General features: G+C 35.3%; 2 protein-coding genes across 2 annotated transcripts in view; both read right to left on the bottom strand.

Moving 5' to 3' along the window:
* Window positions 1-886: 886 nt before the first annotated feature.
* Window positions 887-15,278, bottom strand: LOC132553105 (carbohydrate sulfotransferase 11-like). The gene is made up of 3 exons (XM_060217317.1): window positions 15,221-15,278; window positions 2,558-2,601; window positions 887-2,011 (listed from the first exon to the last, which is right to left on the bottom strand). The coding sequence occupies exons 1-3, from the start codon at window positions 15,276-15,278 to the stop codon at window positions 887-889; spliced, it is 1,227 nt and encodes a 408-aa protein (XP_060073300.1).
* Window positions 14,379-16,366, bottom strand: part of LOC132553104 (uncharacterized) — a 19,704-nt gene continuing 17,716 nt past the window's right edge. Inside the window, exon 19 of the mRNA XM_060217315.1 lies at window positions 14,379-15,378. Coding sequence (XP_060073298.1) covers window positions 15,298-15,378 — 81 coding nt within the window. The 3' untranslated portion in view covers window positions 14,379-15,297. The remainder of the gene's footprint in view (window positions 15,379-16,366) is intronic.

The following is a 16,366-nucleotide window of genomic DNA, read 5'->3' as shown; positions in this document are numbered from 1 at the left end:
AAAGGAATGAGTGGATGCAATCTAACACGACATGCCTTGTTGTGGTTTCCGTATGTCAACAAACCACATTACCTTGTCAACGCGAGGGTTAGCAAGACGAACATGGTCTTACCATATGATCATTCTCGTTGATTGTTTTTGTTTGTCTGAAATGAGATAATTTCTATATACATTTATCTCTATTAAATATATGATAATACGTTAAATCCATACGTTATTCGTCTACAGATCCAAATATATCGATGACACAATTCCATTTTTAAATATTCAAACGAATAGATTATGTATCATACATTTTTCATATTGGAAAAAGGCGTATCTCCCTAACCTCTTCTTTTTCTTTGGTAGGTGTATGGTTCCAGTATGTTTCCTAGCATTGCCTGTATTTGAGATATTTTTTTCAACTAAAACGCCTTGTTCATAATATCAGGACAAAAAAGTTGTTAATACAAATATATGCTCATCATCTTGTCGAAATGTGATGAAATCTTATTTGAGAATACAAAAAACTTATCCATACAGTTAACGAATCTAACGTTTTGTTATACAAGAACTAGATCATAGTTTGATGTTTTTGATATTGATTTGGAAGTTTTCTCAGCGTTTAGTCCTCATAAAAATGAAGATATCAAAGAAGTCGATGAAATATGGTATTTCATTTGATGACCACACATCCAGTGATGTTTCTTAATTCGATATATTAATATGTTATGGACGATCTAACGGTAAGTGCGATACTCCAGTCCACCTATGGTGAAGAGTTTTAATAACAGATGAAAATGCGCAAAAAATACCCGAGAGAGTTTTCAAAAATAACTAAATATGCTGAAATGGATGAAAAACGAGCCATTGTAAAAAGGACCCATTCAATGAAAACGTGAGTTTATCATGTTCTATCAAAGAGATATGAAGGTCTGTCATCATAACCGAACAGTTTACAGTCTGGAAGAACGTATTCTCTGAACTTCTCCAATAGCGGTTTGCTCACTGTCCTGTAAATATCTATCATGGACTTATGTTTGTACTCGGACACACGTGACGGGTCACTGACTTTGACTGCCTCCCGATATAACAGATCCATGGTAACGTTTGTTGCGGTGGGAACTGGAGCGTCAGGACTGATCAGCCCTCGTATCTGTAGCGTCCGCCACGCGCGCGTGTACATGGCCTCCCACGTCATACAGTGTGCCATCTTATTCCTCAAACTGAAAGTTTCGTTTAACACGTGGTAAATGGATAACGTCACTGAAGCGTTCTTTGATAACTCAAAAGACGTATTTTGGAAAAGTTGACTTCTTGAGATGATATAGGAGGCGTCTTCGTCAAAGTTTTCCATTGTACCAACAAAATCATATTTCATCTCACATGGTAGGCAGTGGGTGTAAATTTGTGAGAAATGCACATCAACATTATTTTGAAGCTTCCTTTGTTTCATAATCACTAAGTATTTAATGAATTCAACGAAAGTCATGTCATGACCACATGCAAGACTAGCTTGTGTTGCATTCTTTCGTAATGCTTTAATGATTCCCCGTCCTAACGAATGCATGTAATAATAGTTGAGAGAGTATAATTTATCCACAAAACCAGAAAAGGCACGTGCATACGGCTCACGGACAAACATTGCCTTTTTGGATGTCTGAATGATTTTCAAGGAATTTTCGATAGTGAAGTTCCGTAATGTCGGCAGCAAGTCATTGTGTATATGATGATGAGGAATGGAGTACAAGTTTGAGTATTGAGGATGATAAAGGAGATGGAATACTCTTCTCCAGAATGTACTTCCTATCTTCTCAACCATACAGTAGATAAAGTTGTGCTTTGAGTCATATAAAAAGTTCCTGTCTTTTATGGAAACCAATTTCGGCAAAACCTGATACACTTCTCCTGCTTGACAAACTTCCGAAATATTGAAACGCCTGGCTTCAAAGCGATTCTTAATTCTTTTATCGTGTGAATCTTTAAACCCAAAACTGTTCACCATTTTCTTCTTGTCTTCGATTAAGTATGACTGTGAACAAAAATTCCATAAATGAGATGTATAGTTTAGTTAACTTTCACTTAGTCTGTATTCTCTTATTTCACATGAAAACAACTATCATTATCAGTATACAAACTCAAAATCAATAAAACTATGGCAAAATGTGAACAAAAGAAAAAGTATAAGGAGAATGAGGCATTTTCAACCACCTGAGGCAAAGTTACACAAAAACAAATAAAACAAAACAGTATTGCGATGGGCACACCTTTTTAAACAGTTTTGCAGTAACCCTAACCAACAGCGTGGTGAGTGAGGGACCAATCAAAGCCTGCAACGTGTCTATTCCTTTGTAAGGTACCATTTACATCAATGTTGTGTCGATGTAGTACAAGATGAGCACATATATTTAGCTTAGTGATAGGAGCTGTACATTAGATATGTGTTCGTACTGCGATATGTAATTCACTAATTTGAATAACTGAATACTCCTACACAGCAGTCAAATGACAAATTAACTAGAAATGGTTTGGATTTATTTCGAAATGTTCTATGTAAGAGACCAAGTGTTCTACATACCTTTTCCTCATTAATGTTAGCGCTACTAAAAAACTGGGGATAATCTGTAGAACAAAGAAAAATGTTTTAATTATCTTTTACATTTTACATACGACAACTTTTTAAAGATGTGAGACGTCTTACCGTCAATTATCAGCGTTTTGAACGTTTTTGTTGACAGAAATACTTATTTTACCTGTGGGCGCTAGCCTCAATTTATCAACCAGCTCACTTGCAAGATGTTATAATCACGAGTTATGTCTTGTTGATAATTTTATACGTAAACTCCGTATGACAACAAAACTAAAAAAAAGTACGTCGAAGAAACAATTTTAAGCCTTGGATGTTTTGATATTGTACTAAACATAAAGTACATACATATATTCTACAAATAAAAGATAAATGAGACTTGTCAATAAAAACAAACATACAGAATAGACAATGACATTAAACATTAATCAACAGAAAAAATAAGGAAAACAACAGTTCGAACTCAATTTCTCTAGCAGATTGGTGACAAACCGAAGGTCTCTAGTGTCCCAGTTGTTGAGTAATGACTTCCTGATAGTATGTGTAATGTTTATTCAACAAAGCAAGCAGAGAAAAATCAGCTATTCACATTTTATGTCAGTCGAATGAAATATTTTCAGGAATGCTTGCAATGGAATCTAACTTACGTTTAGGCAACTTACATCTGTAAATTGTTTCTGAAACAAATTTTTTCTTTTTCATTTACCTTCTCCTTAGTATAGTAAGGGAACCAGCAATCATTGAAAAGTAAGTGGCAAATCCCATCCCAAAAATACCTTACAGTGATAGATAGATAATACAAACCTAAAACAGTGACATCCTGGAGACAATATAAGAAGACTACACTCGCGAGTGTGAACACGCCTATAGTTAACCACCAGGGCCACCTCATGACAGGACAAGTAAATTCTAGTAGCCTGCAACCTGTAAACGATATATAAGCAAATAGTAACCAATATCAGTGCATTTCTCTTCGTTTATGCACAGCAATTTCATAAACAGGAAGTCGGTGCTGACATTCCAAGTTCCTATTAAAGGAGTGGTTCTTCAAAAGTAATTAAACTATGCTTTAAGCAATGAGTGAACTTTACTAAACCAAGGATTCCTGAAAAATTATTTCCTAATACGTTACCCTAAACCAGGAATTATTTGTGTCTAAGTAAACAAGGTGTTCTTAATTCCAAAAACTGAACCAGGGATTGTGGGTCTCCAAGTAAACCAGGGGTTACAAATACCTCAATCTAAACGAGGTATATTTAGAGACTAAGTAAACCAGAGGTTATTAATACCTCACCCTAAACAACTAATACATCACCCTAAACGAGGGATATTTAGAGACTAAGTAAACCAGGGGTTACTAATACATCACCCTAAACCCTAATTAAACCAGGGGTTGTTGATACCTCACCCTAAACGAGGTATATTTAGAGACTAAGTAAACCAGGGGTTACTAATACATCACCCTAAACGAGGGATATTTAGAGACTAATTAAACCAGGGGTTGTTGATACCTCACCCTAAACGAGGTATATTTAGAGACTAAGTAAACCAGGGGTTACTAATACCACCCTAACATTTAGAGACTAATTACAAATACCTAACACTAAACAATGGATTGTTGTTATCTATGTAAACCAAGGGTTCTTAATACCTAACACTAAACAATGGATTGTTGTTATCTAAGTAAACCAGGGGTTCTTAATACCTAACACTAAACAATGGATTATTGTTTGGATTCCTGACGTCCAACTAAGCCATGGGTTGTTGATCCCTAACCAGCTATGATTTTCCCCGGTCTCCAACGAAACCATAGATTCCTGAATTAAGTAAACTGAGGATTCATAACCGTAAATCCAATCAGGCGTAACAAAGTATAACACACTTCTACCTTAACCAAGAGCTACTACTATCCAAGTCAATCATGGTCTTCTGATCGCTAACAAAATCAAATGTTTTATGATGCTTAATAAACCAGTGGTTCTTTATGTTTAACTTAACGATTGCGTCTTTATCTCTAACAGTAAATCAGAGATTCTTGGACAATTAAGTAGCCAAAATTACCGGAAGTGTAAGTAATCAGAGGTTTATTACCTATCAATAAAACGTTCTGTTGTCTTACATTTGAGTGACGGACATTTATGTAGTTCGCTCAGGTCACATGGTTAAGCTGATCTCGACAAAAATGTCACAGGTAACTCATAGTGACAAATGACTAGGTGTATTACATAGAGGAAAAACAATGGCGCATAAATCAAAAAGAATATACATATCTCTCAAGTGATATTATGATTACTGATGCATACATAAAAAACGGCACACCATATACATAGGCCATGACATATAATATCTTACATGCGTTTCCAATTCATATGCGATTTGTGTTACAGGTCTAAGCAAACATTTCCTGTTTATATAGATCTTTCATGTAAATTGTAAACAAATCTAGGATCCTTTTTTATAGACGAGCAATTTTTTTTAAGAATTTTACAGAAAAAAAGTCCTTTCCATTGTTAACGATCCTCATAGCTCTTTAGCATTGGCCTTCATCGTAATGTATTCGGTAAGGTAGTGGTTACATGTCATCGCCATCTCCCGACGACATGGTACATGATCTTATGGACCGAATGGACTCGCTCGTGTGATCTAACACTGTATACAGTATTACAGCCTTTTAAATGTATTGCAGTACGTCAAAAAATATTTCGTCGATACACAATTTTAAAATAAACTTACAACACATAAGTAAATAGAAGATCAGATTAAGAAAGAGATATTCAGACAATTACTGTGAGATGAAGTCGAAAACAGTTCATATCGAGAAAGGATGTAATGGTAGAGAAAGCAGTTCGTGATTAGCGGCTATCTATTGTTATTTACTTCGTTAGAGAGAACAATGTGAGGTAACCTTTTGTTCTACCGTGTCGTACTTTATATTTACATTAGCCATTTTAAATTCTTACTTATATATCTTACCTTGATCCGTCAGATTAATCCTAGCCTACATTTCACGGTGGTACAGGATCACTTATTCCGCGTACTATGTGCCATCTACATTTCCGTGATACATACCAATGTGAACTCGCTGATTATTGTGGTACCTGTTTCCGCCCCTGGCTATAGAACATGTCGTTTATAATGAGCTGTACAATTTGCGCAGGGCTTTTGGTCATTCACCAACGATCATTGTGACACATATGTCATCGGCTATGATGCTTTTTTATGTTCAGGCGACAGTGCACTGCCACCGGGCAAAATTTCTTCGCGCCTAATTTTGTAATATGTATAAACGTAAATATTAAAGACAAAACCGCCGTCACATTTATAAAGCAAAGCCTTCTAGGTAATTATTGTGCAATTACTTTTCATCACTACACCCAAAAAAAGTCGGGTAGCATGTGTCTGTTATGTCAGTAAATACGTTAATCAAACGAGAGAAAAAAACGAAGTTTTATGTTTATATTGAACCAAATGCTGTAATGTGTGTTTTGTCCCATCAGGAGCTAGTAGATCGCTTTTTTCGTAAATTTATCAAAACCTACGTAAAATGAGAAAAAGGTTCCCTTGTTTTATGATATAGTACTCACTGTTATATAAACACAGATTTCACTCTACAATAAAACTTCAGGATGGTAAAACTGTTTACTCGACAAGTATGAAACTATATAATAAAACTTCGCCAGACAATATGTTTAAATACAACGTTAATCCCTGTCACTCGAGTATTAAAAATGAATTATAAAGCGAAAAGGACTTACGATCTGGTATACTAATAAAGTCTTTATCTATAACAGAAATTATATAATTATAACATAATAAATCGTAAAACAAATACTTTGTTGATAGGTTGTCACTTGTGTGACACACGTGCGTGTTTCTTTGGCTGTTTGGATTTGTGTAATCAATTCCGTTACATATGTATGAGATTGTCCAAAAGACACACAAGTGAGTAGCGCGAGAGTTAGATACAGCCAAGGGATGCATAATTAAATGTGTCACTAAATCTGAGTAATTTCATCTTTACAGTCTTAAACACATACATTATAAACAGATAACAGCAAGCATAGAAAGTTATAATTGTATATCTAACGCTTTCGTGTAACCTAACTGTTGTATTGCTAAATAGCCGAAAATGTTCGATGGAAATACGGTCTTTCAAATTTAAATATTTTTACATTATATATGACAGTATCATTAAACAGGCATCATTGCGAAGTTAAAAGCTCATTATACATATATGTGCAAATATATTTAAATGAATGAATTAATGCATGACAATCTGAAGCGTTTGGCTTCAGTTACATACGTTCACCCTATTAAAGGTAAAAGCTTGATGATTTCAGCCGTAAATTAGAAAATAAAAAATGGTATGTATCGAATACGACAACGCACATGAAAAAGTTCTACTTATTTAAGGATAAAAAGTCGATTATATCTATATAAAGAGAAAAACAACATAACAGGGATGTTGACGATTTTTCCTTTTTCATATATTTCATGTCAGAACATGCAGACGTAGTAATGACCGTGTCTTCAGGTCCTAAATTAATATAGCGTGACATTAATATTAAATTTTCTCACAATTATTATCATTTCATTAACTCTTCCTCATAGAAACAACTCAAACAATAAACATCTGCTATGTTAATCTTAAACACTCTAGAAGTTATAAAAAATAAGAGATGACATTTAACATTTATTATGCTGATAACAAACAAAGGGAGAAAACAGCACGTATTCAAGACAAAAGAAACATTTTCTGAAAGATAATTTCTGATTGATCAAAGGCAATGACAAAAAGTTGTTGATTAGATATTTTTGGAAATACAATTATCCGTAATTAGATATAAATTAAATCCTGTATTTCCGGTTACTATACGATATATATATGTTTTAAGTATCGTGATGTGAAAACAGCATAGCGTTTGTCCTTGAGCGGGACATTCCTTATCTGAATTTTTTAGAAGTTACCGAGGAAAATTTATTGGATTATGGAATTAAATAAAGTGTTACCTCACCAAGAGGGACACTAGCGAATAAACAGAAACAACAGAATGTAGTAATACTGACAAAAACTCAAACGCAATGAAACCATAACAAAATAAAAACGAAAGAAAATTTATACGAAAATCCTGAAAACACAAATGCTGAATGAGGTGATCTAGAGTAACATCACACAGTGTGCGGGAAATCACGCAATATTAACATCGTTAGGTGTACAGTAGAAAACGCATTAGTAACATTTTAAGATAGACAGAACATCACAGAAGTAACATCACAAGGTGTACAGAACATCATGCATTAGTAACATTTTAAGGTGTACAGAACATCATGTATTAGTAACATCACAAGGTGTACAGAACATCATGCATTAGTAACATTTTAAGTGTACAGAACATCACGCATTAGTACTTCCAGGGGTTTGAGAAACACAATAAAACACGAAAACACCAAAGATAGCAGAAAAACTGCAGAAATTAACAGAATTTTCATTTTAGCAATTTTGCGCATGTTTTGAATCACAAAAATGCTTCAAATTCAACACCAAAACCTAACAGTGCAACTACAGCATCATATCACAACATCGTTACCATGTCCTTAACATTACTACAACATTAACACCAAACACACACAGTGCTTCTTTATCTCATCGCAAGTTTATCACCATATCCTGAACACCATCACAGTCTCAAGACCAAAACCCCAAAGTGCTAATTCATCTCATCGCAACTACAACTCGCACTTCAACACTACGCTAACTTCAGAATCACTTCACATTTCATCACCATATCCTGAACACCATCACAGTCTCAAGACCAAAACCCCAAAGTGCTAATTCATCTCATCGCACTACAACTCGCACTTCAACACTACGCTAACTTCAGAATCACTTCACATTTCATCACCATATCCTGAACACCATCACAGTCTCAAGACCAAAACCCCAAAGTGCTAATTCATCTCATCGCACTACAACTCGCACTTCAACACTACGCTAACTTCAGAATCACTTCACATTTCATCACCATATCCTGAACAACACACTCAACAACGAAACCTCACTGTGCTAATTCTCCTAATCACAACTTCATCACCATATCTTCAACACTGCTTTTCACAGCACTACAGTATCACATTACAATTTCATCACCGTATCCTCAACATCAACACAGCCTCAACACCCAAACTTAGTGCTACTTTATCTCATCTTAACTTAGATCACCGTGTCCTCAATACTAAACTTCACGGCACTTACTTCAATATCACATCACAATTTTATCACCGTATCCTCAACATCAACAACAGCCTCAACATCATCAACTCACATTGTTACCTTCAACAACTCACCACAACTTGATCATCATATCCTTAACATCATCACAACATCAACACAAAACATCACTGTGCTACTTTGTCTAATCACAACTTCGTCACCATGTTCTCAACATTGCTATCACCAATTCACCATCATAGCCTCAACATCTCAACACAAAAAACTCATTGTGCAAGTTTGACTCATCACAACTTTATCACCATATGCTAAACATCACCACAACATCGACACAAAAACGTCACTATGCTACATCAACATCACCTAACAACATCATCACAACATCCTAAACATCACCACAGCCTGAACAACAAACTATATCTGTGCTCCTTTATCTCATCGCAACTTCATCACCATATTGTAAACATCACAATAGCCTCAACACCAAAACCTCATCGTGCTAACTTCAACATCACATCATAACTTCATCACCATATCCAGCCTCATTAACATAACCACCTACAAATGCACAATTGTTATAAATTGACTGACAAGCAGCCCCTTTTGAAGTACCATTCGGCCATGTGAGTAAACCATGTAAACAAGTCGCCGCGACGTACCCTCTGGATGAATGAAAACAAGACATGAATAAAACGAAGACCAAGGTCCCTTATGGTCATCTGGCAATCGACGGCAAACAGACCACAGTAGAAAGTTATAGGATGAATATACGACCAAACCAAAACATAAGACTTGGTCAGGACAATCTCGGGTCACTTTTCTTACTTCTCCTTTTAGGCCCCATCGCTTTCCCCCAATGATTTGAGTGAAATCCACCCAGGAGTCCTGCCTCTAAGTCCCTTGGGTCAAATGAACTTAATGGATTTAATTATTATTTGCCTACCCCTAATGATGTTTCAGAAAAAAAATCAAAGAAATCCATTTAAGCATCAGGGAAGAATAATATTTTATGGCAACAATTGTTTTACTTCTCTTTTAGGAACCCAGCCCTTACGTCACTAAGTCCTTAGTGGTCGAAACAACTTTTTGAATTAAAGAATCAATTGCCAATCATAATATTTCAGACAAAATTTGAATGAAATCAAGTCAAAAATCGAGGAAGTGTAGCATTTTGAAGCAAAATAGTGCCTTCCCCATTTGGGGCCCCACACCCTAGGGGTCATATCAACTTTTCTAACCGAAGAAATGATTCACTGATCCTAATGATGTTGCAGACCATCTTGGATTTTGACTTTGAAAGTTTGTTATTGCTATTTCTGCGGAAGTACAGGATGCATCACTCGAATTTCCTATATAGATTCCCCTTGTCTCTAGTTGTGTCCATTTAATTTTGGGACTGATCAGAAAAACGAAATGGCCGACAGGCGGCCACCTTCGATTTTTTCAATGAAGTTTGTGATCGCTACTTCTTGAGACGTACTGGAAGGATCTTTCCTAAATTTTATATGTAGACTCCCCTTGGTCCCTAGCTGTACCCATTTAATTTTTGGACTGATCAGGAAAATAAAATGGCCAACCGGCAGCCATCTTAGATTTTGTCTTTGAAAGCTTGTTATCGCTATTTCTTGAGAAAAAATGCAAAGATCTTTCTCAAATTTCACGTGCATGTTTCCCTTGATCCTTAGCTGTGCCTGTTTGATTTTGGGATTGATCAGGAAAAAATGGCCCTTAGCAGCCTTCTTGGATTTTGACTTCGAAATATTTCGCCAAGTAAAGATTGTTATCCCTATTTCTTAAGAAATACTGTATAGATCTTTCTCAAATTTCATGTATTGATTCCTCTCGGTCTCAGTTGTTCCTGTTTGAGTTTGGGATTAATCAGAAAAAACGAAATGGTAGACAGGCAGCCATATTGGATTTCGCTTAGTAAAGATTGTTATCCCTATTTCTTAATAAGTACTGAATGGATATATCTCAGATTTCATAATTATATTCCCTTTGGTCTCTCCTTTTACCCGCTTGATTTTGGAACTGATCAGAAGAAACAAAATGGCCTTCGGGTGGCCATTTTGGATTTCGCTGGTAAAGATTATCATCACAATTTCCGCAAAGGAATGTTTAACTGTCTTATCATTAAGAGCTAAACAGAAAAGAGAAGAGAAAAGAAGGGAAAAGATCCAACTTTTAAAGAGCAAATAAATATCAAACAATGGTGGGCCCCAAGATCCCTCTGGGATCTCTTGTCATGACTTAAATCAGCTTTCTGAATTTAACAATAAATTGCTCACCCTTGTGTTATGCAGGAGTAGTGCTTGAAAAGAAAAGTTTATGGACAGCACATGACGATGGACGAAGCACGATAGGTCATATTGACCCTTCGAGTCACCTGAAATGCTTGGCTAATTTCGATATTTCAAAATTAGGTTGCAATATTACTTAAACCATAGTGCCAATCAGTCACCAATACATGACAATATCCTAATTAGTTTTGTTTGATTTTCAGTTCACTGGATACTTCAACAGGTTGATCTTGACTAGAATGTGTGAAGTCAAATATTGCAGTCCCATTGTTTGAGATGATAATTAAATGTATCTACAGACACTAAGCCAGATTTCTGCACAATCAGGCTAGGCTGAACGATGTAGCTAGGAATGGTCAAGACTGATTTTTTTTTTTAGATCTTTCAACACCATTTCAACCAAGAATTAGCATTTACAGCTTGCAACATAAATCATATTATCAAACTGGTTTTCAGATAAAGATTTTTCACAAGTTATGAAAATAATGTTGATCCTCAATTGGTTCTAGATCAAAAGACCAAGCCAACTGGTACCGCTGTTCTCAGGAGCCTCTCATCCCATCGCCTTTACTTAAAGAGGTACAGTATATACAACACATCACTTTGGCTTAAAGAGGTATACTACCTTTTGGCAGTTGCACACATCTCTGTTCCAGAAAAGTTGCATAGTTTATCATTTTGATAGTTTGGGCATTATACTAAATCTAAGTCTGTCAAAGGAAAAACTACAAATAAAACAAAATGACTTATATTGACCTTTTTCCCAGTATCTGGCAGAACTGTAAACAAACCAAACTATATGAAACCATTTCTAAGGGCACTGCAATTATGACAAGACTAAACTGCAGAGTTACAGAGCAAACACGACTGTCTGTAGATCACCATATAGGGTACAATAAGAGTAAAAATATGGTATGTGATACATTCAATATTGGATGATGAGCATCATGTCTTTTCTTTACTCTGACTGGTTACAAAGTTAAGAAGCAATGTGTTTTGGACAGAAGCACACAGACAAACATAGAGGTTCCATGAACAAGAGGCCAAGTGGCCTTGATGGTCACATGAAATAAGCAATATTGAATATAAAGGTTAAAGGGTAGCTTTCAAGTGTCATGCAAAGAGAAAATGGGACACTGAATATATTAACCAATGTCAATACATGTATACCATCAAAACTATCCTCCTATACTGATTATTCTTACAATATCTTATTATTATTATCATGATATACGGCCCTTTTAACACATAAAAGGTCATGAAGGCCATTAACCGGTAAAACATGCAGCGATCCAAAAGGAAATATTATTAAGCAAACCATAAGGTAAAAGACAAATGCTAAAAATCTTACATGGGTGTACTATCACAAAAGATTAAAATGGTACCTCAAAATATATATAGACCAACATCTTTCAGGTAATGTAGAATTTTACAAATCTCAACAGTTTCAAAAAGGGGTTTTAGACATGTAATGTCACGATAAAAACATTCTCGAGTAGACAGGTCAATGCAGTCCAATAAAAAATGTTTAACGGTGAATGACTCACCACATCCTATGCACCGAGGATTATCTTAGCCTTTCAACATATATGAATGTGTAAAGTATGTATGACCCATCCGAAAACGGGGAAAGACAACTTCGTCTCGGTGGTTGTGTCTAGAGCATGGAGACCATTCACCGATAACAGGTTTTACGGAGTGCAATTTATTATTGGTATATGTATTCCATTCCTCCTGAGCTTTTAAAATGTGTTTAATAAATGGTTTAAAATTGGTAAAATGAAGTTTAAAAACAACAGGTGGCAGCGATAAAGCTTCCTTTGTGGCACGATCTGCTTTTTCACTGCCTGGTATTCCCATGTGCTCAGGAACCAAGCAAAAAGCAATACGAAAGTTAAAGGCAAGTTCATGATATAGTATTAATGTATTACGAATGAAAATATTCAATATTTCTGCTGCTAAGACTTTTTAGAACAGAAAGAGAGTCTGAATAGATAACAGTTCTCATTACTTTTTTTGTTTGAATATAATCAAAGGCGAGGTAGAGAGCTCGCGCTTCCGCCGAGAATACTGAGGCGTTGTTCTGTAGCCGGCATCCAATGGGAAGTAAACAACATTATGCTCAAAAATGCTATTTTTCTATAAAAATAACAGGAAAGTTTAAAAAGAAATGTGAGACCAATTTTGGTAATTAAAGTGGCTGCAGATGCTTCCATTCATACAGAGCATTTGATTCTACAATATCTGGGTGTTTACGGATGCACACCGGATAAAAGTGATTGAAACAGGTCACCATGAGACACAATGCGAAAGTCAGTCAAGTCTATTCAGTTGAGTAAACTTTTCAACTGGCAAACTTTTTTTTATTTTGCCAAAATTTGGTCTGAAGCATCTTTTGGTGAAGAAAAATCAATTTTGTGTAAACACTTGGTCTTAGTACCCTAGGCTGAGTGGAAAAATAGATCAAATTCTTTAAAATCCTATTCCTCCTGTAGAAATGATAAGATTTTGCTAGGCTAAAAGATCCAGGTGAGCGATAAAGACCCAATGGGCCTCTTGTTGCATATAACACTTACTTTGAAGGAAATGAGTTTAATCAAAGTTATTGAGATGTCACAATTTATAGATGTAGTATTCTTTTTCAGAAATACTTTCTGCATAGTTGTGCTTATATCACGCATTTTCCAGTCAAAAAAGCGATATGGACTGATGTGAAAGGCAAAGCTGACTAAGGAAATATCTTTGATCATATATTCCTGTATAAGTTATAGGGATGGTTAAATATAATTTACATTTGTTCATCCATCATGAGTTATATCACAAGAAACACAAGATGGTGCATTTATTGGGATGAATGTCCACATATCTGACCTAAATATTTGGAATTGGGTCACTTTCATATCGTTACAGAGTCAAACCTTAAACTTAAGAATGGCAATAAATCACAGCAAGCTTTGGATAAGTTGATATTGGTATATTTACGGGTTTTACAAAAACAGAGGCCTGCTGTTTAAAAGAAATCCAATGACAAACCAATTAAGAATCAACTTATCTTATGCTTGTTATGAATGATTGCCATTCTTTGTTTGTCCCTTTATTCATATCACCCTGCATACCCAGAGGTACCCAAACAAGGGATATCAGGAACCAACCAAACCTTTATTGAAGTAACAGCAGCATTTGCTCTGTCCTTATATCTATGTAACTAAAGACAACTCTTCCCGATGAATAGATAGAGAAATGCAATATCTTCAGAATATATAAATAAAATTTACAAAACATGTAGAAATATATAATGTTGTATTTGTTTCACATACATAAATTCAGTAATCACATTTCATTGTCCATAACAACCAGGTTTCCATGACAACGGATCATTTATCAGCACTGTTAAAGTATCACACATCCAAATTTCACACAAATTCTAATATACAAAGCAAAAATAGTTCATAATGTCTTATCCACAATGATGTCATTTCAATGTGACATATAAAGTTATCTGTGTAGATGATGTATTCTGTCCACACAAAGTTCCACCAGCAGTTTATCTACTTTATCTATAAAGAGCCTATAGATGATTAAATGCAAGACTCTTATAACATTAAACGCCTTTCTCAAGGAGCAGCATTCAGTCAATGGTTTTTTATTCAGCCCCTCTTCCAAGTGTTGGTATCGCACTCAAACTAGTTCAGTATACTGATACATGTACCATTATCAAATATTCACATTGTCATGACTAAATATCACAACTATTTCACTTTGTAACACAAACATGACTGTTGACTGATTAACCAGTTGCTGTATTTTCTATACGTGCACTCTATGATAAAATTAATGAAATAGAATGTACTACTAAATGCCTTACATGAATAATGTCTCATAATTTTAAACAATAATTGGATTTAAATTTTTAATTTAAATTTTCTCGGGCAACAGATACTTTTTGGTGGCATAGTAATATCTTCCTCAGCAATTCTCCAATGAACTAATGTATCAGACACAGAAATTGGATTTGGCACAAATTGACACAAACATCACTTTCAAACACATCAATTGCAATGCTTGGTCTCTGTATCACCAATGAGGTATTTTAAGACTATGGATAATCACATCACATATACTGACGGTCCTGTCCTCTGCACCATAAAGTCAGTTTGACCTCCACAGGCTGATGTAGTGCCATGTTCCAGGTAACTATGATATCAATTGGTGCTACAGACAGAGCTGAAGTCAGGCATATTCTTGATCTCCAGGTCTAATAACATCTGACCCATTGCTTTTCCCTAAATAAGAGAAAAAATGATGTTAACATCTGAAATGTGGTTCCTATGGAAACAGAGGCCTAGCGGCCTTGACGGTCACCCGAGATAAGCAATATTGAATATGAAGGTTTAAGGGTAGTTATCATAAAACAGAAATTGTGACACTGAATATAGTAAGCCAGTGTCAATCCATACATTCCATCAAAACTGTTGTCCTATACTAATAATTTTTAAAAAGTTATTTCCAGTGGGAAAGTGGAGAAATGAAAATAACAGTAAAGTTAACCCCACCCCCCAAAAAAAAAAGAAATGTGAGACCCATTTTGGTAATTAAAGCACCTTAAGATGCCTCCATTCATACAGAGTATTTGATTCTACCATATCTGGAGGTTGAGAAGAAATCTGATTCAATTTGACCCCTTCTGGCCCTCCCTATCAGTTCCTTCGGGGTTAGCCAGGATCAACATGGGCATATTATATACACATATTTTCTTATTAGATCACTTTTACTCAATAATGTGTGTGTACTTCTCATAGACTGACCATACAATCATGTCAGTATTGTCAATGAATGATATTTCCATTGTTACAGCTGTAAAAATTAGTAAATTTCTAACAATATTGGAATCCCATACAATTTCTGATAATCTCAGTGGAGTTGAAGGAGGGTGGGGCAGTTAGCATAGATGTTTGTGATGTCCTACACATGACATTTAAGGATATCTGATGTCATATCAGTGTTAATTACTTCCGAGAAATTTGTAAGACGCTAACCTGAATTTTTATGGGATTTATAGCCTTCATTTTGACATCAAAGTGCATAGGTCACATCATCAATATCAATAAATGACGTCATTAGTACTTGTGACATCGTCAGTAACTATGATGTCATAATTAATCATCTCTACTTTTCAGTTATCTAAATTCACAGAAGTACAAACTACTGGATTCAGTTTTAATTGCAACATTTTTCAAGAAATTCTATGGCTTACTGAGATCTAAATTTTTT

Source organism: Ylistrum balloti, unplaced genomic scaffold (genome assembly GCF_031769215.1).
Source record: "Ylistrum balloti isolate Yb309-2 unplaced genomic scaffold, AGI_CSIRO_Ybal_v1 Utg370298, whole genome shotgun sequence".
NCBI classification, from domain to species: Eukaryota; Metazoa; Mollusca; class Bivalvia; order Pectinida; family Pectinidae; genus Ylistrum; species Ylistrum balloti.
The sequence above is the reverse complement of the archived record's forward strand: the minus strand, read 5'-3'. Positions and strand labels throughout refer to the sequence as shown.

Bases quoted from the DNA above. Each gene is read 5' to 3' on its own strand.
- LOC132553105 (XM_060217317.1), bottom strand. From the start codon at position 15,278: ATGGCACTACATCAGCCTGTGGAGGTCAAACTGACTTTATGGTGCAGA. The intron at 2,602-15,220 runs GTCAGTATATGT...TTTGTTCTACAG, and splicing joins ATGGTGCAGAGGACAGGACC to ATTATCCCCAGTTTTTTAGT. The intron at 2,012-2,557 runs GTATGTAGAACA...TTTTGTTCACAG, and splicing joins CTAACATTAATGAGGAAAAG to TCATACTTAATCGAAGACAA.